Source organism: Panthera pardus, unplaced genomic scaffold (genome assembly GCF_024362965.1).
Source record: "Panthera pardus isolate Hobbes unplaced genomic scaffold, ASM2436296v1 HiC_scaffold_11, whole genome shotgun sequence".
Classification (NCBI taxonomy): Eukaryota; Metazoa; Chordata; class Mammalia; order Carnivora; family Felidae; genus Panthera; species Panthera pardus.
This window is the reverse complement of record NW_026526666.1, coordinates 106,406,376-106,426,620: the sequence shown is the minus strand read 5'-3', so window position 1 is coordinate 106,426,620 and position 20,245 is coordinate 106,406,376. Positions and strand designations below refer to the sequence as shown.

At 62.4% G+C, this 20,245-nt stretch overlaps 2 protein-coding genes across 8 annotated transcripts in view; both read left to right on the top strand.

Moving 5' to 3' along the window:
• The window catches only part of AGRN (agrin), a 34,548-nt gene extending 30,075 nt beyond the window's left edge, over window positions 1-4,473 (top strand). For 5 of the 6 annotated variants that reach the window (XM_053899136.1, XM_053899135.1, XM_019461005.2 and 2 more), the window contains 6 exons: window positions 146-262; window positions 404-596; window positions 678-765; window positions 2,000-2,224; window positions 2,707-2,810; window positions 3,156-4,473. In XM_053899136.1, the coding sequence (XP_053755111.1) occupies window positions 146-262; window positions 404-596; window positions 678-765; window positions 2,000-2,224; window positions 2,707-2,810; window positions 3,156-3,313 (885 nt within the window). In that variant the 3' untranslated portion in view covers window positions 3,314-4,473. Of the gene's footprint in view, window positions 1-145; window positions 263-403; window positions 597-677; window positions 766-1,720; window positions 1,967-1,999; window positions 2,225-2,706; window positions 2,811-3,155 lie in introns of those variants that run through there. The other variant, XM_053899137.1, reaches the window with a different exon arrangement.
• A 2,641-nt stretch (window positions 4,474-7,114) lies between these two features.
• On the top strand, window positions 7,115-19,557 carry LOC109273906 (tyrosine-protein phosphatase non-receptor type 11-like). Of its 2 annotated transcripts, XM_053899133.1 has the most exons (15): window positions 7,115-7,187; window positions 12,830-12,952; window positions 14,025-14,222; window positions 14,863-15,049; window positions 15,132-15,251; window positions 15,461-15,574; window positions 15,729-15,825; window positions 16,081-16,160; window positions 16,546-16,701; window positions 16,921-17,052; window positions 17,785-17,939; window positions 18,044-18,111; window positions 18,292-18,440; window positions 18,549-18,640; window positions 18,776-19,557. In XM_053899133.1, exons 1-15 carry the CDS (start codon window positions 7,174-7,176, stop codon window positions 18,801-18,803), a joined length of 1,713 nt encoding a protein of 570 aa, XP_053755108.1. In that variant the 5' UTR covers window positions 7,115-7,173; the 3' UTR covers window positions 18,804-19,557. The 2 variants fall into 2 exon arrangements, with proteins under 2 accessions (XP_053755108.1, XP_053755109.1); XM_053899134.1 differs by lacking the exon at window positions 15,461-15,574.
• Window positions 19,558-20,245: the final 688 nt, after the last annotated feature.

The following is a 20,245-nucleotide window of genomic DNA, read 5'->3' as shown; positions in this document are numbered from 1 at the left end:
GGCCGCGTTTGTGTGATTAACTGCCTCCTAGGTGGGCTGGCGGGCGAGGGGGGGCGGATCACTGCGGGCCGGCGGGGCTGCTGATCTGGGGCTTAGCGTCCCTGTCTCTGCCCAGTGAGCTCCCTCAGCCAGCACCTCCCCTCAGGTGCCACACACAGTCCTCAACCTGAAGGAGCCGCTCTATGTCGGAGGGGCTCCTGATTTCAGCAAGCTGGCCCGGGCAGCTGCAGTGTCCTCCGGCTTTGACGGCGTCATCCAGCTGGTGCGTGGGGCAGGGGCAGGGGTGGTGGCGTCGTGAGGAAGGGCCCACCCATCCCAGAGTTGCCTCTGTCCCGGGGCAGGGGCTGCCATGGTAGGGAGGACACCCGGCAGGACGGAGGTTCTCCGCCTCTTATCTCCCTAGGTCTCCCTGAAAGGCCACCAGCTGCTGACCCAGGAGCACGTGCTGCGGGCAGTGGACGTCTCGTCTTTCACACACCACCCTTGTACCCAGGCCTCGGGCCACCCCTGCCTCAATGGGGCCTCCTGCCTCCCTCGGGAGGCCTCCTATGAGTGCCTGTGTCCCGGGGGCTTCTCGGGGCTTCACTGCGAGAAGGGTGAGCGCTGCTTGGCGCTTAGCTGAGGCTGGGTGGGGTGGAGCCCCGCCCGAGGTGACCCTCACCCCGACTATCTCTCAGGGCTGATTGAGAAGTCGGCAGGGGATCTGGATGCCCTAGCCTTCGACGGACAAACCTACGTTGAATATCTCAATGCCGTGACCGAGAGGTAACGTGCCGCCCGGGAGCTGGGCACCTCCTCTGCCCTCTGTTGTGTGTCAGGTCCTATCTGTGCGTGCGGTGCTGGGTAAGATGCCCAGACCCTCCACAGTCACCCTCAGCTTTGTGGCCAAGAGGGGAAGGCCCAGCGGCGCCTCCACCTCCCCCCCGTCGACTCGGCCACCCACCACCTTCCTCCACCCTCCTTTCTCACCACCTCTGTCTCTTTGTTTCCAAGCGAGCTGACCAATGAGATCCCAGCGTAAGTAGCACCTTGGCCCCCATCCCCGCCTTCACTCTCACCCATTCTCAGTTCCTCATCCATTGGCAGCATGCCCCTTGCCCCACCCCCACTGAGGGCAAGCGCGAAACTTTCCACCCTGGTGGAGGAGAGTGGGGTTGGGCTGCCGTTCGTGCCATGGAAGGGTTAGTTCCCTAGCTTGGCAGTGGGAAGATCCCCATTCCCGGGACCTGTGCTGAAGCCCAGTCACCACGTCCACCCCAGCAGCCACTGCCCTTGACAGAGGGCCCCAGCAGAGTGTGCACGTGTGTGTGCGCATCAGAATACCTGTGTGTCTGAGTATGTGGATGCACACGGGTCCGTGTGTGGCGTGTGTATGTCACGTGTGTTTGGACAAAGGCCTCTCCCAGGCGGGTGAGCCCTCGGTCTTCATTCCACGCCACCCCATGCCTCACCCGTCGATCTTTGGCCTGGGTCATGCCCGCCAGCCCCACGTGTACCCACATGTCACTGCCCCGGCTCTGTGGTGGGAGAGCCGATTCCCTGGGGTCCCGTGTATCTTCCGCGCGTGCGGGCTCTCTCACTCTCCATTGCTGGGAAGGGGACGTGGGGCGGGGCTTCCAGGTCGCCCCACACAACCCCCCCCCCCCCCCCCCCCGCCGACCCTGCGCTACAACCTGTCTGTCCCTTGCTCACCTGCTTCCCCTCTCTTCTGGCTTCTAAGTCCTGAAGCTCCGGATTCCGGGGCCCTCCCCAGGTGAGCAGTGACATCCCAACCCCCGCTGTCTGTCCACCTTGCTCCTCTGTTTGTGTGTCTGCCTGTCCGGCCACATCCCCTACCATCCGTCTCTCGGCCTGTCTGTTCCGTGTGGTTGCCCGCCTGCCTGCCCGTCCGGTCTCCCCGGTCTCATCACAGCTGCTGTCATGGCCCTTGCCCTCCCGCCTCCCCCGTCCCACCCCAGGATGCCCTCCCGGAGGCGCTGACCAGCCTTCTGCCCCGCAGTGAGAAGGCAGTGCGCAGCAACCACTTTGAGCTGAGCCTACGCACAGAGGCCACACAGGGGCTGGTGCTGTGGAGCGGGAAGGCCACAGAGCGGGCTGACTACGTCGCTCTGGCCATCGTGGATGGGCGCCTGCAGCTGACCTACGACTTGGGCTCCCAGCCCGTGGTGCTGCGTTCCACCGTGCCGGTCAACACCAACCGCTGGTTGCGGGTCAGGGCACACAGGTCAGTGAGAAGCCCGGGGCGCGCCAGGAATAGTGGCGGGCGCTGCCTGGACTTGCCCGGCCAGGGCGCACCCAGTCGCTTGTAGCCAGGGCACAGGCTTGAGGTGGGGGCAGGGCTAACTCACCCGAGGTCACTGCCAGTGATGGGGGGAGGGACCGGAACACACGGGAGAGGCAGTTATGGCCAGGGAACCCCTGATCTGAAAAGAGAGTCCCTGCTCTACCCAGACGCTGTTTGGAGACCTGTCCATACAGCCTGAGCCTGGCCGTCCCTTTAGCAAAGTTTAACCCACAGGAGGCTCCCCTGCGCTAGCCACAGGGTGCGCTCCTGGGGATCGGTGCCACCCATTCTGGCCCCCAGGGGTGACGGCAGCGGGCCCGGGGCAGGGCTTCTGGCGAGAGGGATTTGGGGGCTCAGGATCTAGGGGTGGCAGGGTGTGCCCTCTGGAACCACCTGAGGGCCTCACCCCACCACACCCCCAGGGAACAGAGGGAAGGATCCCTCCAGGTGGGCAATGAGGCCCCTGTGACTGGCTCTTCCCCGCTGGGTGCCACACAGCTAGACACAGACGGAGCCCTGTGGCTGGGTGAGTGTTTTGGGGGAGGCCAGGGAAGGGGTACCCAGGGGTCTCAGAATCTGAGGGAAGACCTCATCCCTTGGGGCTGGCAACTCAGTGCCATCTGAGTCACCCATCCAGGACAGCCGACCCACTGGCTGGGATAGTCCTGTCCCCTCTTGTCTTAGGCCCTGGGCGGTTATGGGGCCAGGAGAAATGCTCCAGCCTCCTGGCCACGTGGCCCCCCAGGGCACTGACAGGCCTCAGGTAGCTCACCTGTCCTTTTCAGTACCCGTGGGTCTGTCTGCTGGCTAGCGTCCCAGATTGCCCATCCCCGTGTCACAGTCGGGTGGCCTTCCCTCTGTCTTCTTGCAGGTGGCCTGGAGAAGCCGCCCATGGGCCAGGCCCTGCCCAAAGCCTACAGCACAGGCTTTGTGGGCTGCCTCCGGGATGTAGTGGTGGGCCAGCGCCCGCTGCACCTGCTGGAAGATGCTGTCACCAAGCCGGGGCTTCGGGCCTGTGCCGCCCCGTGAAACATACGCCACAGCCCACCAGCCGCCCTGCTGTCATTATTTTCTATTTTTGTAAACTCATTGCTTTTTTGATATGGTTTTCTTGCCTGTATGTTGGCCAGAGGGACTGCTGGACCGGCCTCCCTCCCATCCAGACAGACAAGCTACAGAGGCAAACTCCGTGTCAAGGGACTTGCAGGGGGAGGTGGTGCAGGCAGCGTGGAGGGCTTGACTCCAGCGCTAGTCTCAGGACGTGCCTCTCCACCTCGGGCCACCGTGTCCCGGCCCCTCGTGCTGTGCCTCCCCTGTGTGTCCACCTGGGCCGGGCCTGTGTCCCCAGAGCAGGAAGGCGCTGCTGGGGCTTGAGGGGGCCGTTCCTCCTTGCAAGCCCTCAGGGGCCTCCTCGGTTCCCACTTGAGCTGCTCCTGCCCTTGGCGTGTGCGGTAGGCCGGGGCTAGCCTCGAGCGCAGACCGGCCCCTCCCAGGCCTCCTGTGCCAATACTGTGACTTAGAAGCAATGTTACTGTTGGGGCTGTATATTGTACCCTTCCTTCCAGCCGTGTCCGCCAGTCCCAGAGTGCTGGAGAGCAGAGGCCAAGCCCAGGCCTGGTCAGGGCACCTTGGCCCTTAGTTGGCCTGCCTGTCCATCCGGCCACCCTGGACATAGCTGTGTCCCCTCCCTGATACCCCAGGTCCCATGAGGAGTCCTGAGAGGGAGCAGGACCGCTGTGTGATGTGGTTGATGTCCACTGCCTGCTCGTTTGGGCAGCCGGCATCCCCCTCTCAAGGATGGATGTTCGGGCCTGACCACCAACCTTTATGCATTGATTTTATTTGACACTTGGAGTGACAGGGCCATCGTTCTTCCTGTCCTGGCCCAAGGGCGGCTGAGGACTCCACACAGCAAACTCCCTCTCAGGTTCTGGCGTGAGGGTAGTTGTCATTGTCCAAGAATGACCGGGGGTCGGCCGAATGTCTGACCAAGGCCAAGGGGCGGGTGTAGAGGCAGCAGAAAAAACTGCAACGTTACGCCACGTCCTGCCTGTCCCCCCCACCCTCCCCTCCGTGGGGGTAGCAGCCCCAACACCCCCACATCTGGGACTGTGTCATGTTACTAACTCCAGTCTGTGTCTGTGTCTGTGTCAATCACCGTGAATTAAAGTCTGAACACTTTAAAAGAATTGCTGGCATCTGTCCACACCAGACACTGTCCTGAGCCCTGCCTGGCCTGGTGATGACCCGCCTGGCTGGCTTCCGTCCCATGGCTTCTCATTCAACTGTATGGTATAGCACAGGCTGCAAGTTCTCTTAGGAGGCTCTGGATGAAGGGGGGTGCCATGCACTGGGGATCAGGGCTGGTTTTCACAGAGTGCTGGTTATGGTGGGGGTAGGGGCATGGAGGCCAGCCTTGGATGGGACACCTTGCGGGCAGCAACCCCCGTGTGTGCGCGTGTGTGTGCATATTTGCACATGTCATCTACGTGCATGCGTCTGTGAGCACAGGATGGGAAGGAGGACTGTGAGGAGAGGGGCAACGGGGTGGAGGGGCAGGGTAGGTGGGGAGGGAAGGAGGGGGGCCTGGGGGTCAGCCAGGATGGGTGGGTGGGGCAAGCTGCCCTTTCCACTGGCTCAGGAGGGAGGGCAGCCGTTGGAAAAATACCCATACACACAGGACCCGGGTGACCTATTAGCCCTTGGGCATTCACATTTTCATCCGTTATTCTTTCGCTGTTTTGTTCAGGAGATGTGTATGGAGTAGATGCTGTGTTCCCATCACCTGGTCACCTGTCAGGTACTGGGGATGGAGGGGAGGGAAGCCCTAAACCCCCAGTGCTAGGGAGGGATTGGCAGGTGAGATGGAGGAAAGGAGGGCGGGACTAACCTGGGGCTCCGTGAAAGTTCCAGGAGGCCTGGTGCTCAGACCCTGGCCTGAGGATGAGCAAGTTGCTGGAGCAAGGGTGTAAAGGCCTGAGGTGGAAAGAGAAAGTGCAGGGCCAGCCCAGATAGCTGGAGGCCACACATGCAGGACCGTGAGGCCAACAGCCAAGCTGGTAGGAACAGGCGAAGATGGACAGGACAGATCTTGGGGGGGTTTGAGCCGGAGTTGCTCGGACTTCATGAGAAGGGCTCCTGATGTGTGAGAGAGTGCTGGGTCCCAAGTACTAATAAAAAGAAGAGGGGTGAGGCACCTGGGTAGCTCAGTTGGTTGAGTATCTGACTCTTTTTAACTTTTTTTGAGAGAGAGAGAGAGAGAGAGAGAGGGAGGGAGGGGCAGAGAGAGGGAGACAGAGAGAGAATCTCAAGCAGGCTCCACACTGTCCTGCTGGAGCCCGCCGAGGGGCTCGAACTCACAAACCGTGAGATCATGACCTGAGCCATAAACAAGAGTTGGACGCTTAACTAACTGAGCCACACAGGTGCCCCCAAGCATCTGACTCTTGATTTCAGCTCAGGTCATGATCCCAGGGTCATGGGATCGAGTCCCACATTGGGCTCTGTCCTGACAGCACGGAGCCTGCTTGAAATTCTTTCTTTCTTCCGCTGTCCTTCCCCCACACACGCACGCATGCTCTCGCTCTCGCACTCTCTCTAAAAAAGAGAAGAGAGGGATTTGGGAGAAGAGTGGATAGGCCTGGGCTGGGCTGGGCAGGGGACACTGATGGAGGCCCTAGGGCGCCTGGGTGGACACCACCCTGATTTCATGTGGAGGGGCCGGGCTTGAGGAGCTGAGAGCCACCTGAATGGAGCCCAGGAAGCCATGTAGTACCAGGTGGGAGGGGTGCTGAACTGAAGTCCAGCACATAAGGGAGCAGGTGGACTGCTCTGGGCGTCGAGTGAGGGGAGAAGGTGGGCCGGTGAGGCCGGGAAGACCAAGAGTGTCTGGGAGCTGATGCTTCCAGAAGGAGGGGGCTCTCAGGGTAACTGCTGCTGAGGGTCAGGACCCGCAGGTGGCCAGGTGAGGGGGCCTGGGTGAGTGGGAGAGGAAGCTCGGTAGCCAGAGCTGACCTGCTCTCCACATTGGTGCGTAGGGATCTAGGATCAGGGGTTGGAAGCTGCAGAAGTTTCCATGCCTTGGTGTACCACTCCTGAAAAGGTGGCAGAGGGGAGTTGAACAGGAGAGGGCCCCAAAATTCCGAAGGAGGGAATCTCAAGGTTGAGAGCCCAGGTAAATTAGGGTGGTGCTCCCCCGCGAGAGGCTTATGAAAGGTGGTTTGGCCAGTGGGGGCAAGAAACAAGCAGACAGGGGGCAGCTGTAGCAGAAGCAAAGGCTCTGAGGTGAAGGGGGTGTCAGCATCACTTAGGACGTGCGGAGACTGCCTGGTGCGAGTGGCAGAGGTGGAGGGGGGCGAGGGAAGCCCCGTTTCGTAGGAGGGGTTAGAGGAAGATGCGGTTATCACAGTGGATCCGGTAACCCATCCTCCACCTCAACACTTCAGGGGTCTCCTCCTCTGGCTCCGAGTCCCCTCCCCCCACTCCCCATGAGGGGAGCACATCCCCCCCCCCCCCCCCCCCATTAAGGAGGCAAGGCAGGAAAGGTCTGCGGGTTCTGGGACACGCGGGGGCCGGGACTGATCCGCTGTCGCAGAGCGGCGGAGACGGCTGGCCAGGCTGGGGGCCACTCGGACCCCTGCCGCCCGGCTCCCTCGCCCTCCGAGCCCGGGACTCCCGCGTGAATCCCCTGGTGCTGAAGTTGGGCGCCCTCGAAAACTTTTGCTTTTATCCCAACTTCTCCCAAGCGCGAGAGACGTGTGGGCGTGGCGCCTTTAAGGAAGCTCAGGGACTGGGCTCCGAGTGGGCGGGGCTCCTGGGGGCGGGGCCTTCTTGAAGCGGCCCGAGGGCGCGGCCGCCTAGACCCGCCAAGCGCCCAGCGTGGAGCAGACATGACCTCGCGCAGGTGAGCCAGGGCCGCTAGGTGGCTTGACGCCGCGACCCCTGGAGATGTGCTTTGGGTCCGACGGGCACCGACGGGTTAGCGGTGATATGTCCCCAGGCCTGACCTCCTGGCGCAGCCTCTCTCCACTGCCAGGCCCTTGAGGCTGGGCCTCACCCAGGCAAATGAAAGGACTCTTTCTTAATGGGAGGTGAGGGGCTGGGCCTGGGTGAAGGTCAGAGGTACCCTAACTCTAGGGAACAGAGCATGCCCTGCAGGTGGTGGGTAACAGTGGTTGGAGCCTAGAATGGGCGGCAGGTGTAGACTCTGCCCAGCTCCTGGCTCTGTTTGGGCCATCGGAGCTGTTTTCTGCCAGGTGGGGGCTACCTCTTCCTTCCCCAGGCCTGAAACCCAGGGCAGTAGCACTGAGGGGTCCTGCAGGGTCTAGTTTCCCCTGCTCTAGACTCGGTCCCTTGACCCTGCCTAACTGTAAGGACCAGCTCCCCCTGGAGAGGCTCGTCTTTGCTCTAGACCCTCCTGGGGCCGGGTTTAGGGGGCAAGCTTCGCAGAAGGGATTCGAGAGCCTAAGCGGCCGCAGGTCAAGCCAGCTTCCTGCCTCCGTGGAGAGGGAAAATGGGAAATGTGACAGGAACTGGGCACTTCCTGCCCTTTCTGCTGGATCCCTGCTATCTGGGTGTGTGCACACACGCATGTGAGCTCAGACTCTAGCGTGCATGTGGATGTGAGTGGGGGGTCATACAGGTGTGAAACACATATCACTAGGGGCTGGGTGAGGCCAGAGGTCACAAGAGGGGTCGTGCTAGGACCCTGCGTGACTCCCTAGATCAATGAGGGGCTGGACAAGGTCTGGGCTTCAGGGTCCAAGGGTATCTCTCTGCCTGAGCAAGATCCTTGGCCCAAGGCGGACGCCACTGCCTCCCCACAGCTCCCACCAGCAGTGCCTCAGTGATGAGGGTCCCGGGATCCCTATGAGGGATGTGGTTAGGAAGCAGCCAGGCACAGAGGCCTCCATCAAGGTCATAGGCTCAGGAGTAGTGGAAATCGGAACTTGTCAGCTCCAAAGCTCTGTGATAATAGCCCAAATTGAGGGAGGAGGAGGTTTTGAGGTCTGGTTGGAATGACCTCTCAGACTCACCTCAGCCTCACTCTTAATTGTTCTCCAGACAAGTTCTGGTGCTCAGAGAAGGCCCAGTCTGTGTCACAGGCTCCAGCCTGGGAAAGCCCCGAGTAGGGCTCTGCCCGCCCTTGCCAACCCCTGTCTGCCCCACCCTGTGGCGACCATCTGGATTGTCACTCCTCTGGCCCCTGGGCCCCTTGCACACCCCTGTCAGGCCTGGGCAGATCTGACTAAAACCCAAGTAAGATCTATCCCCCCGTGCCCAACTCCACCTCGTGTCCCCTTCCAGTCACCCTCTGGCTTGTGAGCCAATGGGCACCTCTGTCAGCTCTGCTCACTCAGGGGCTTCTAGTGCTGTGGGGCAGAACTGGGTGCAGGTACATTGGTACTGATGCCTGGGAGGGGGCCGGATCCTACAGTGGGGTGGGGGCCTGCTACACCCCTCAGGCTTACCCTCTGTTCTAGGAGTTGGAGAAGAAGGTGCATCTCTGGTTAATTTAGTTCTATATAGACAGGGTGGACCTTGGTTCAGTTTCCTCTTGGACCAGAAGGGTCAGGGTCTGAGGATGGGGCGCTGGGAGCAGGGAGAAGGAGAAGGATTATTGCCCGTGCTCTGGGGTCCTGAGGCCTGCAATTCTAACCCAGAATCCTCCACTGGCCTGTGTATTCCCCACCATCGCAACAGCATCTGCCCTGCAGGAGTGTCCAGCCGCTGTATCGTGTGTGTAGGCGTGTTGACAGGCTGTTCGTGTGCCTTCCAGGGTTCCAAGGTTGGAGGAAGGCCACACGGGGAGGCAGACCAGCCAGTGCCCTGTCTGGGTTCAGGCTGATCCGTTGGGTGACACGGGCTTCCCTGGGCTCCAGAGCACTGACGGGGCTCGGCTGGGCCTTGAGGAGTCCGAGCCATTAGACCTGTTGGGAGCCCAGTATGCCTTGCTCACCCTGCTTGCCCCCCTTCCCTGGGCCTGCAAGGACATGTCACCAGGGCAGAGCTGAGTCACTGACCCATCACAGAGCAGGGAGCGCTTTGGCACAGAGGTGACCCTGGGCCCTGGCACAGAGAGGGTATGGGACTCGGAGATGGGGACCTGTAGCCTCCCCACCTCCTCCCTCCCCCTCAGCCGGGGCCAGCAAGCCTCCTGGCCTCCTGGGTGTCAGCTCCACCTCGAGGCTTGGTTGGGGGATGTGAGGCCCTGCCTCAGCCTGGGATTCTGGAGGGCCGTGGTGTGAGTGGCTGCAACCTCTCAGGACGCCCCGCCCCTGGAGATTTCCACCTGATATGCCCAGCGGCAGTTTGTGGGGAAGAGAGGGCAGTGGAAAGTATGACTGAGAGTCCCTGAAAGGACAACAAGGTACCCTGCACCCCTCTCTGTGGCTTTGACTCTGGGCCTCCACCCTCCGCCCCTGTCCCCACACTCTGGGCACTGCCCATCTTGGACTGGAATCTGAGGCTCCTGTGGCCAGGGGCAGCGGGCATCTGGGCACAGGATGTGGTTCAGCAGAGTAGGTGGTCCAGGGTGGAGGGGTGGTTGGAAGCTTTCTTCTGGGCTCGGGTCCCCCCCGCCTCCACAGTATCTCATCACGGGTCCGGCGACAGCACAAAGCCATTGCCCTCTTCCCGGTGGCCTTGCCCACTCTCCTGTGATGGGCTCTGGAGGTCACCATGTGGCATCTCCTCTTCTAGGAAGCCTTCCCTGGCAGCCTCACCTGCTGGACCACTTGACCAAAAATTGCCCCCAGGTCTGGCTCCCCTACAAACCCATGTCAGGGAGAACTCAAAACGCTATGCTCAGAATGTGCTCAGGAAGTGCCTGGACAGCGGTAACCCCCATTCCCCAGGGAGAGTGAAAACAGGAGTGTTGCTCAGGCTGGGTGGCCCCAGGCAGGCCACCTGAGCTCCCGGGCCTCTCTGAACCAACACATGGACCCTGGGGAGCCATCAAGGTCAGAACTGAGCCTGCCCTCAGTGAAGACAAGGCTGACACAAAAGTGTAGAGGTGCCCATGGGCTGTTAACAGATGTCCTGTGTAGAAGGTAGGACAGTGGTGGGGGCTGCAGTAAAATGCAGAGACGGTGAGCCGTGCCCAGCAGGGGTGGTTGGTTCTGGGAGCGTTTGGGAGGTAGGACAAGAGGGCTCTGGGGAAGAGAGCACGGAGGGGCTGCGGGTTGGTGACCTGAGCTGTGAGGGGTGGCGGCTCCCTTCACTGAGTGAGCACCACGTAAAAGAACAGGGGCTTGTGGGCATGGCCAGGAGTTTTCAGTTTTGCAAATGTTAAGATAGAAATGTGGCTACGCTTCCAAGTAGAGATGCCGAGGGGAGAAGTACCTATGAGCCCGCGTGGGGCTGGAGGTGTAGAAGGCGCACGGATGCGTAGGCACACGCAGGGCACAGGTGGGGAGCTCTGACATCGACGGGTCAGAAAGAGGAGGGCCCAGCAAAGGGTCCTGGCCAGGTGAGGCAGAAAACGAGGGGGGAGCGGAGAACACGTTTCTAGAAGGAGGCAGGGTGCCCGTGTCAGTCAAATGCTGCTGAGGACTGAGGCCCGACCACAGGTCCCCGAGCCCGATGGGCACCCTCGATGCTGAGGTCTCAGTAGGGCTGGAGGGCAAACTCAGGCAAGGGCGGACGGTGGAGAGCAGCACAGAGCAAGGGAAGTCTCTCCTACCGCTGTCAATGGTCTCCGAAGCCACACGTGGCCCTGAGCAGTGAAATGTGGCCGTGTGACTGAGGAACCGGGTCTTGACTTTGCTGAATTTTCATCCATTTACATTCACATTTCAGCGTGCTGTAGGCTGCTGTGCTGGGCACGCCCGTGCAAACTGTGCACACAGACAGCTCCTTGGAGGCGTCAGGACGGGCCCCGAAGGCAGGAGTGAAAGGAAGCCTGATGGACGAGAAGAGCCCAGAGGAGAAGGGTCCTGCAGCTTTAGACGCGTGGTCTGATTTCCATTGTAGAAAAGCCTCCACAGGGCAGGACCATCGTTGCTCCTATTGTTGGGTCAGATCTAAACCTGGGCCCGAAATTCCTGCCGTAACAGGGAAGCAAAAGCTACGAGGGCAAAGAACACAGCAGTTCTGACCCTGGACACGGGCTTATGCACAGCCCTGAGTGAGGGCCCTCCTGGCCTGTCCCCCACTTCATGGCAGAGGCTGTGAAGGAGGACAGTCCCGGGAGGCAGGGCGGGGGGCAGAGGCGGGGTCCCTCTCAGCCTACACTCCCCCTCACCTCTAGTCCTTTACCAACACCTGCCTCCGTCTGTATCGGGCCCCACGGTTGGCAGAAGGAAGACAGCTCCTGACCTGACCTGCAGCTGCCCAGGCCCTTCTCTCGAGTGAAGCCCATCCATCCACCCACGCCCCCACCATCCGTTTACGTATTCATTCACTTCTTTTTTTTAAATTTTTTAAAATGTTTGTTTATTTTTGAGAGACCGAGCACGAGTGGGGGAGGGGCAGAGAGAGGGAGACACAGAATCCGAAACAGCCTCCAGGTTCTGAGCTGTCGGCACAGAGCCCGACGCAGGGCTCGAACTCATGAACCGAACCGTGAGATCGTGACTTGAGCCGAAGTCAGACGCTCAACCGACTGAGCCACCCAGGCGCCCCACGTATTCATTCACTTCTTAATTCAAGTACAGTCACTAATACCCAGGCACTGTTTACGCCCCTGGGATACAGCACTGCACAGAACAGTTTCTGCCCTTTGGAGCTTAAATCCTTAAGTGGGAGATAGACAGTAAACCAATAAATATATCATGTGTCAGAAGGTGACAAAAACTATGAAGAAAGATAAAGCAAAATAAAATAAAGGATGAGAAATGAGAGGAGTCCTCAGCCATATGGATGTGGGCCAAGGGAGCAGAGAACAGCTAGTATAAAGGCCCTGTGGTCAATGACCTCACGTGAGTGAGGAGCTAGGGCTGGGGAGAGGGGTCAGGGTGGAAGGTAGACCTGAGCCTGTAGGCTGTGCTTTTGTTCTGGGGCGGGGGACAAGGGTGGTCGGGAGGGCTGACTAAGCGACTAACACATTACGGCGCGGTTCCTGGGGCTGCGGCCGGTGCCCCTTGGGAGGTGGTAGCCAACACCACACCGGAAGGAGTGGAGCGAACAGGGTCTGTTGATGGGCTGTGAGGGCAGGAAGGAAGCCCTGGGTGACACTGGAGCACCCCAAGTGCCTCTGGCCTAGCTGGGATGCCCTGGCAAGGCCGGAGGGACCAGACACAGAGTTTGAGGCGAGGTTCCTAATGGTAGCTGTGTGCAGGTGCTGGAGGGTGTCTGTCCCACCCCACCCCAGCTGCAGGGGTCTGCCCATTTGTGTCCCTAGGACCCCATAGCCCCACCTCCTTCCACACAGGCCTCAGGCCCTGTGGTCATTACCCATGCGGGTTTCGAGCAGGGGGGCCAAAACAGGCACCGTGGGTGGAGGTTGGATGTGGGCCGGGATTTTGGGGGACGGGGGGGGGGGCGGCCGGAATGTTAGTGTCACCCCAGCTCTCTGGGATCACCAACTTGTGGTCCTCGTGCCAGGTGGTTTCACCCCAACATCAGTGGAGTTGAAGCAGAGAGGCTGCTCCTGTCCAGGGGCCAGCACGGGAGCTTCCTGGCAAGACCCAGCAAGAGCTGCCCAGGGGCCTTCACACTGTCTGTCAGGTGGGTGAAGGTGGGTGGGTGCTACGGCCAGGTGTGAATGGGCCTGAGGCTCCAGGAGCCTCAGCCATCTGAACACCCTCAGCTGGGGGGCAGGTGGGGATCAGTCTCCCTCTCTTCCCAGAGGGGTGTTGGGCATCATCCTGGGCAGTAAGGATCCCTGCTGGGGGCTGGACACCCAAGAATCCGGGTCTTGTCGGGAGGTGGGAGCCAACGGTTTGGCAAGGGGTGGGTGGAAGTCTGGCATTCCTGACCAGATGGCTTCTGAGCAGGAGGGAGTCATTTAGAAGGGCCCGGTGAGGTAGAGAGTTGTCAGGACCTCCCTCCTGCCCTCTGAGGGGTCTGGCATGCTGGACAGGGGCCTCGGTGGCCCTGATTATGATCCCGTGTCCTGGGGATGCTCGCAAATGCTGCCCACAGGGGGTCTGGCTGGAGGCCATGAAAGGGCCACTGCGTAGGGAGGAGGAATGGGAAAGGGCTGCAACCAGCAGAGTGGTGATCAGGGCTGGGGGGGTGGGGGGAGGCTTCCAGAAGGCCTCTAGATCTTCCAGTTTCTCTGCTAAAACTGAGGCAGCAGGCGTCATGATGCCAGCCCTCAGGATGGACTTCCTCCACCTCGGAGAGACTGAGGTTCTCCCTCCAGGGGCTTCCCTGATAGCATCACATGCTGTGACCCTGGGAAAGCCATCTTGAGGGCCCTGTCCCCAGTCAGCTGGAGCCCCTAGGCAGGTGGTCTGGGGTGAGGCAGAGCCCCTTGCGGAGGGCTGTTTTAGCATCTGCCTCCAGGCCAAGGCAGAATCAGGCCTATGGTCTGCAAGGCCAGTCCTGACTGCACGGTGGGGAGGAGGCAGCGGGGGTGGGGTGTCCACCCCCCATGGTGGGGCCCCCACCCTAGCTGGACACGGAGGGGCCTGTCCTTGGCTGTTCCTGATGGAGGAAGAGCACACAGGCAGAGATGTCAGGGCTGGAAAAGCTCAGGGACTGTTCTGGAAACTGAGGGCGGTGATGGGAAGAAGGGGGTTGTGGGGACAGACCCCCCCCCCCACAGCAGTGATTGGTGCGCCCACCCTTCCAGGCGCCATGATGAGGTGACACACATCAAGATCCAAAACACGGGGGACTACTATGGCCTCTACGGAGGGGAGAAGTTTGCGACGCTGGCCGAGCTGGTGCAGCACCACACAGGCCAGCACGGGGGGCTGCTCCGCGAGCGTAGCGGGGCCCCCGTCGAGCTCCGGCACCCACTGGGCTGCCGGGACCCCACATCTGAGCGGTGAGCGGCAGGCATCTGCATGTTTGTGAACGTGTGCGTGTCCGAGGGGCGCGGGGTGTGCTGGGCATGGCCCCCGGGCGTCCTCTGCCCTCCACGGCTCAGGCTCAGGCTTGGGCACAGCTGCAGCAAAGTTGAGGGAGTGTCCCCTGGGGTTCTGGGCACTCGCTGCAGGGGTGGGAGTGGACAGCAGGAGCCCTGTTGCCAGTCTTGTACCTTCCCTCTGGCTGGTGACTCACGTGGGCAGTTTTCTCCAGCCTCAGTTTCCCTGCCTGCCCTGCTGAGGCCTGAAGAGGCTGCATCTGCCAGGGAGGGGGCATGGAGCGGGTCTGGGAAGGTGGCCCTGCCCCTCCTTGCTGGGGACCAGGCTGCCACCTGGTGGCCACCCTGGGCCCCGCAGAGCCCACCTGTCTTGACTCCTGCCTTCTCCCGGGTAGGGTGAGGTGTACTGGTAGGGTGAGGTGAGCTGGGCAGGGCAGGTGTCCTGCCGGGGCCCTTGAAGTCTGAGTGGGTCTGTCTGTCTGTCCCTGTGTCTGTGTTCTGGCTCGGAGCCTTCTGGCTGCAGGTGGGTCCGTGTCCCCTCACCTGGCCAGGCCATGGCCTCCAGTCTCACCTGCACTCCTTCCCACCTCCACCTGGCCAGGTGGTACCATGGGCACCTGTCTGGACAGGAGGCCGAGCAGCTGCTGATGGAAAAAGGACGTCCAGGCACCTTCCTGGTGCGGGAGAGTCGGAGCAAACCCGGGGACTTCGTGCTGTCGGTGCTCACGCAGCCGCTGGACAAGGCAGACCGCCGGCCGCGGGTCACACACATCATGATCCGCTTCCAGGTGGGAGGTGGCAGCAGGGGTGAGGTAGGGGTGTGACTCGGGAGGCGGGCAGCGGCCGGGCCCCTCATTGCTGCCCCTACAGCCAGACGGCACGTATGACGTGGGAGGTGGGGAACGGTTCGACACTCTCAGGGACCTGGTGGAGTGCCACAAGAAGAACCCCATGGTGGAGAAGTCGGGGGTCGTGGTGCACCTCAAGCAGGTACGCCCCAAGGCACATGACCCTTAGGATCCGGAGCGAGCTGCACCCCTGGGGTGGGAGGGCCCCAGGGGCAGCGGTGCCCAGGAGAAAGGATGCTAGCCAGTGCCGAGGGCAGGGTGGCCGATCTGGGGCCAGAGCAGCCGCCCCTGGGGGGCGCTGTGGGGTCTGCTGGACCCTGCGAAGCCTGGACGCAGGCCTCTCCGTGCCAGCCCCTCAAGGCCACGAGGATCAATGCCGCAAGCATCGAGAGCCGAGTACAGGAGCTCACCGGGGCCACTGACGCCGGCGAGAAGGCCAAGCAGGGCTTCTGGGAGGAGTTTGAGGTGCCCGCCCCTCTCCCCACCGCCCACTCTCCCACGGACTCCCGTCCTTTGGTGCTGGGGTGAGGGCCAGCAGAGGGGAGGTAGGTCAGTCACTGAAGGCTCTGGGGAGGGTGGGGCAGCAGGCTGAAGCTTCTGCCCCCCCCCCCCCACCCAGATGCTGCAGCAGCAGGAATGCCAGCTCCTGTATCCCCGGAAGGAGGGACAGCGGCTGGAGAACAAAGCCAAGAATCGCTACAAGAACATCCTTCCATGTGAGGGCCAGGGGCGGGGGCTTCGTTCGGGGCCAGAGCTCCATCCACTCCATGTGGGGCCCATCCGGCAAGGAGGGGCCCTGGGGAGGTTGAGGCCGGATGTCACTTCCCACCACCGGTGTGACTTTTTCCCTCTTGCACATTCAGGGCTCCTTCCTCCCTCCTCCTGCTCACCATGCGGTCAGCAGGCAAGGAGGCAGGTGGGTCCATCCCCCCCCCCCCCCGGAGACCCGAGCAGTATCTTCCCCTTCCCAGTTGATACCACCCGTGTCACCCTGCATGACGTGGACGACAGCGTGCCTGGAGCCAACTACATCAACGCCAACTACATCAGGGTGGGTGTGCGAGAGACAGGTGTGTGTGGCCGGCTGTGTGCGTAGTCTTGCATGGATCCGACAGACATCCTGAGCCATGTGTGGACACACCAGTCACCCCATCCCCCTATTATGAACCTGGAGCTCTTTCTGGCGGGCCCAGGAACGATCCATGGACCCTGACGGGACAGTAGACATTGTTGGAGAGGGACTGTGGTGGTTTCCAAGGAGTCCTCGGAGTGGGCCGGACTAAATATTGGTCCTGAGCTCCTCCCTCACCTAGGGCAGGAGGGGCTGTGTGTGAGCCACCTGCGGCTACTTTGCACATCGTTTGCATAGACTTGCATCGTCCTCTGGCACTTTAAATCCTGGAAACTGCAGACACCTGGCCCCCATCCCCTTACAGAGTGATCCAGAAGAGAAGCCAGGCCATGGACAGGGCAAGGTATACATCGCTACCCAGGGCTGTCTGCAGACCACAGTGGCGGCCTTCTGGGCGATGGTGCACCAGGAGAACACACGTGTCATTGTCATGGCCACAAGGGAGGTGGAGCGAGGCCGGGTATGAGCTTGGGTTTGACAGCCCTGTCCCCACCATGTGTTCGTGTGGTGGCTGGCCCAGCCTCTCTTCTCCTGCAGCCTTTGGGAAGCTGGGGGGAGTGGCGGACCACTCTGGAAAGACCCTGCGGATGCATGTGCATGCATGAGTCCCCACAGGGCACAGGGGCAAGGGCGCAGGTGGCCTTCCAGCACAGCCGATGCAATGCACCCTCCCTCCCAGAACAAATGTTTCCGATACTGGCCAGAGCTGCATGGCCGCCAAGAACATGGCCGTGTGTGTGTCTGCAACTTGGCTGAGCACCAGGCCCAGGGCTACTGTGTGCGGGAACTGCAGGTGTGGCGGCCAGATCAGGTGAGCCTAGAGGGCCACAAGATATGCGGGGCCAGGGTCACAGTGGTCAGGAAGTCCCCAGGTCTGCGCTGGGGGTGAGCCCTGTGCTGGGAGAGAAAACCCACCCACCCATGTGGCTCCATCCAAGCCCATCGGCCTTGGGGGTATTCATATCCCTCAACCCAGTGGGCACAGTCCTGGCCCGGGCTCTACTGGGCAGTGTTCACAGGCAGGCCACAATCTCAACCTTAGGCCGCTGGTCCCAGGTGCCCGGCTCCAGGGTGGCCTCACACCCACACCGCCTCGCCCTCCCCAGTCTTTCCCTGCGCCAACTGAGCAGGTTCAGTGCCCTTCATATGCCAGTGGTACCTATTTTCGTGTCAGGCACAGATCCCTTCCCATGCCCCACCCCGTCCCTTATGTCTAACCATCCCTTTGGTTCTTCCCAAATGGAGGTCGTTGTCCCTGAAACTTGCTCCCTCACCCCATCACACCCCCTTCCTTCCCCTAGGGGCCTGAGCCACCTGGGGCCATCTGAGGGCCCCCACGCCCTGAATTCCCTATTTCCCTCCCAACCCTTTCTGCTCAGCCTTGACCCTGCTGGTCACTCCTTATGGCAATCCCCGCCTCCTCCCAGCTCGTGCCCTGGGGGGTGCGGAGGTCACGGCAGTGCCACTCTGACCCTGTGGCCCGGCCCCGCCTGGGAACTGCTCATTCTGGCCTGGCTGGCACTCACCAGCCCGCCCTGCCCAGGGGGAGCCACCGCGCACAGTGAAGCACTACCAGTACTTCAGTTGGCCAGACCACGGGGTCCCGGCCGAGCCGGCCGGCGTCCTCGACTTCCTGGACCAAGTGAACAGGGCACAGAACAGCATGCCAGGGGCCGGACCCATGGTGGTGCATTGCAGGTGCGATCGGGGATGGGGTGGGCGGGCAACGCAGGTGCCACCCGAGGCGGGGCCGCGGCCTTCTCCCCTAACCTCTTCCCAGGCCTCCTGGTCCGTCCCCACAGCGCCGGCATCGGACGCACTGGCACCATCATCGTGATTGACATCCTGGTGGACATCATCCGCAGGCAGGGTGAGCCGCGCGGCCCCCTCCCGCAGGCCAGCCCCTCCTATCTAGGCCCTCTCCTCCCGGCTACCCCGCCTCCCCGGCGCCGGCCCCCCCCCCCCCCCCCCCCCCCCCCGTCTACCCCGCCGCCCCCCCCCCCGCCCCGCCCCGCCCCGTTCCGCCCTGAGCGCGCGCGCTCGTGCCCAGGTCTGGACTGCGACATCGATGTGCCCAAGACGATCCAGCTGGTGCGACGGCAGCGCTCGGGGATGGTGCAGACCGAGGCGCAGTACAAGTTCGTGTACCTGGCGCTGCAGCGGTACATCCAGGACGAGCAGCTGCGTCTGCGCGAGCAGGTGGGGGCGGGGCCGGGCTGGGGCGGGGCCTGCGCCGACCGCACCCTGGTGACCGGCGGGTGTCCCCCCACCCCACCCTCACCCCGACCCCCCCCCCTCCCGCGCCAGCCGCCAGAAGAGCACGAGCATCTGAACGCGGGCCTCGCGTCGGCAGACCCGGGCCGCAGCCCTGGGCCCGCGTCGTCCCGGGCACCGGCGGCGTGAGTGGGGCCGTCAGGGCGCGGGCCCGGGTCCCGGGGTGGGGGCGGGACGGCGTCGTCTCCGGGAGTGGGCAGGCCGTGGGGGGGACGGGATCCCGCGCGCCTGCGCCGGCCGAACCCTCTCTCCGCCCGCAGGACCCCAGAGGGCCCCGGCGGCGTGTAGAGAACCTGCGGGGCCTCGGGCGGTGACGGTCTTCGCGTGCGCCGCCCGCCCCCCCCGCCCCCCCCGCCCCCCAGGGCCTGGAGCCGCGGCTGGAGGCGGGAGCCAGCAAGAGGCACTCCTCAAGAGACTGTGTTCAGCACTGTACAGCCCGGAGCTTGTCCCTGAGTGCTGGGGGAGGGGTCCCGGAACCCTCAGACCCTCACTGGCCTGGGCCTGGATGCCTAGAAATGGGGAGGGGCAGTCGGGAGCCCCGAGTGCCCCTGCCCTTTCTGGGGCTCCCAGGTGAGGGAAGAGGGGGAAGCAGGGCTTCAGGGCGGTGGTTTGTCGCTCACCGGGGGGCCACCAGTCGCCACCCGCACAGCACAGTGACCAGTGCGACCCCACGTGTGCCACGTTTGAGTGTCGGCCTGTATGTGTGACGCGAGTCACCGACGAGCAAGTGGCCAGTCTGTGCTTGACGGGACTGTAGCCGTTGGTGTTGTGCCTAGCTCCCCTGTACCCCAACCACCCCCCTTCAGAGCTGGTCTTCAGCCCCACCCACAGCACAGGTTACATGTGGAAAATGCTTCATCAGGGAATGTGCGAGATGCCCATGTGAGTGCGTGTGCGACGTCACGTGCCTGGCGTGGGTCTCACGTGTGGACTGGTGTGTGTGACGGGTGTGATGTCGCCCGCATGTAGTCTGTGGCCACACCCTCCCATCTCGGAAGGCCCTGTGGCTTTGTGGGATCCTCAATAAAATGCCTCGTTCTCAGTTCCGCGTCTTCGTTGGGGTCTGGGGCCCAGCTTCTCGAGGGTCTCCCTGAGCACCCTCCCTATCCCAGGCCGGCCAGAAACCCCGCTGGTTGGAACAGGAAGTCCCGGGCTTTGGGGCGAGGGGCGAGGAGTCTGAGGCCTGGCGAGCCAGAACCAGCCTGGCCTCTCTTCACCGTGCTAACTGGCGGTGTGGGATTCCTGGGGCCGACAGCAGGAGCGGATCCGGGCGGCCTGCCGCCCACCCGTCCAGCCACCGCACCTCGCGGCTTCACCAGCCAGGCCGGGCCCAGGGAGGATCCGTGAGAGATCTTCAGGGACACACTGGTGGTCACTTCTGCTTCTGTACACCCTTAGGCCTTGGTTCCCAGGAGCTCAGTCCTGGGGTTCTACGACTTCTTGGGGTGCCACCTGCTGCGTCCATAGTGGGGGGCTCTGAACCATGCCAGGGCCCCGCCCCACTCCGGCCCAGCTGCTCCAGCCCCTCCCCATCTTCCTGGGGGAGCCTCAAAGTTCTAGGGGAAGGGCAGGACTGCTCCAACCCATCCACAGCCCAGGGAACAGGAGTTGGACACCCTAGAACCTGGGGTCTGTCTGCCCTGGGGGCTGCTGGGAGTTCAATCCGGTGGCGGTGTCCTCTTGGCTTAAAGCTCTCCGAGGCAGGGGCAGACCTGGCTCTTCTGGGAGGG

Bases quoted from the DNA above. Each gene is read 5' to 3' on its own strand.
- LOC109273906 (XM_053899133.1), top strand. The intron at 18,441-18,548 runs GTGGGGGCGGGG...CTCCCGCGCCAG, and splicing joins AGCTGCGTCTGCGCGAGCAG to CCGCCAGAAGAGCACGAGCA. The intron at 18,641-18,775 runs GTGAGTGGGGCC...CTCCGCCCGCAG, and splicing joins TCGTCCCGGGCACCGGCGGC to GACCCCAGAGGGCCCCGGCG.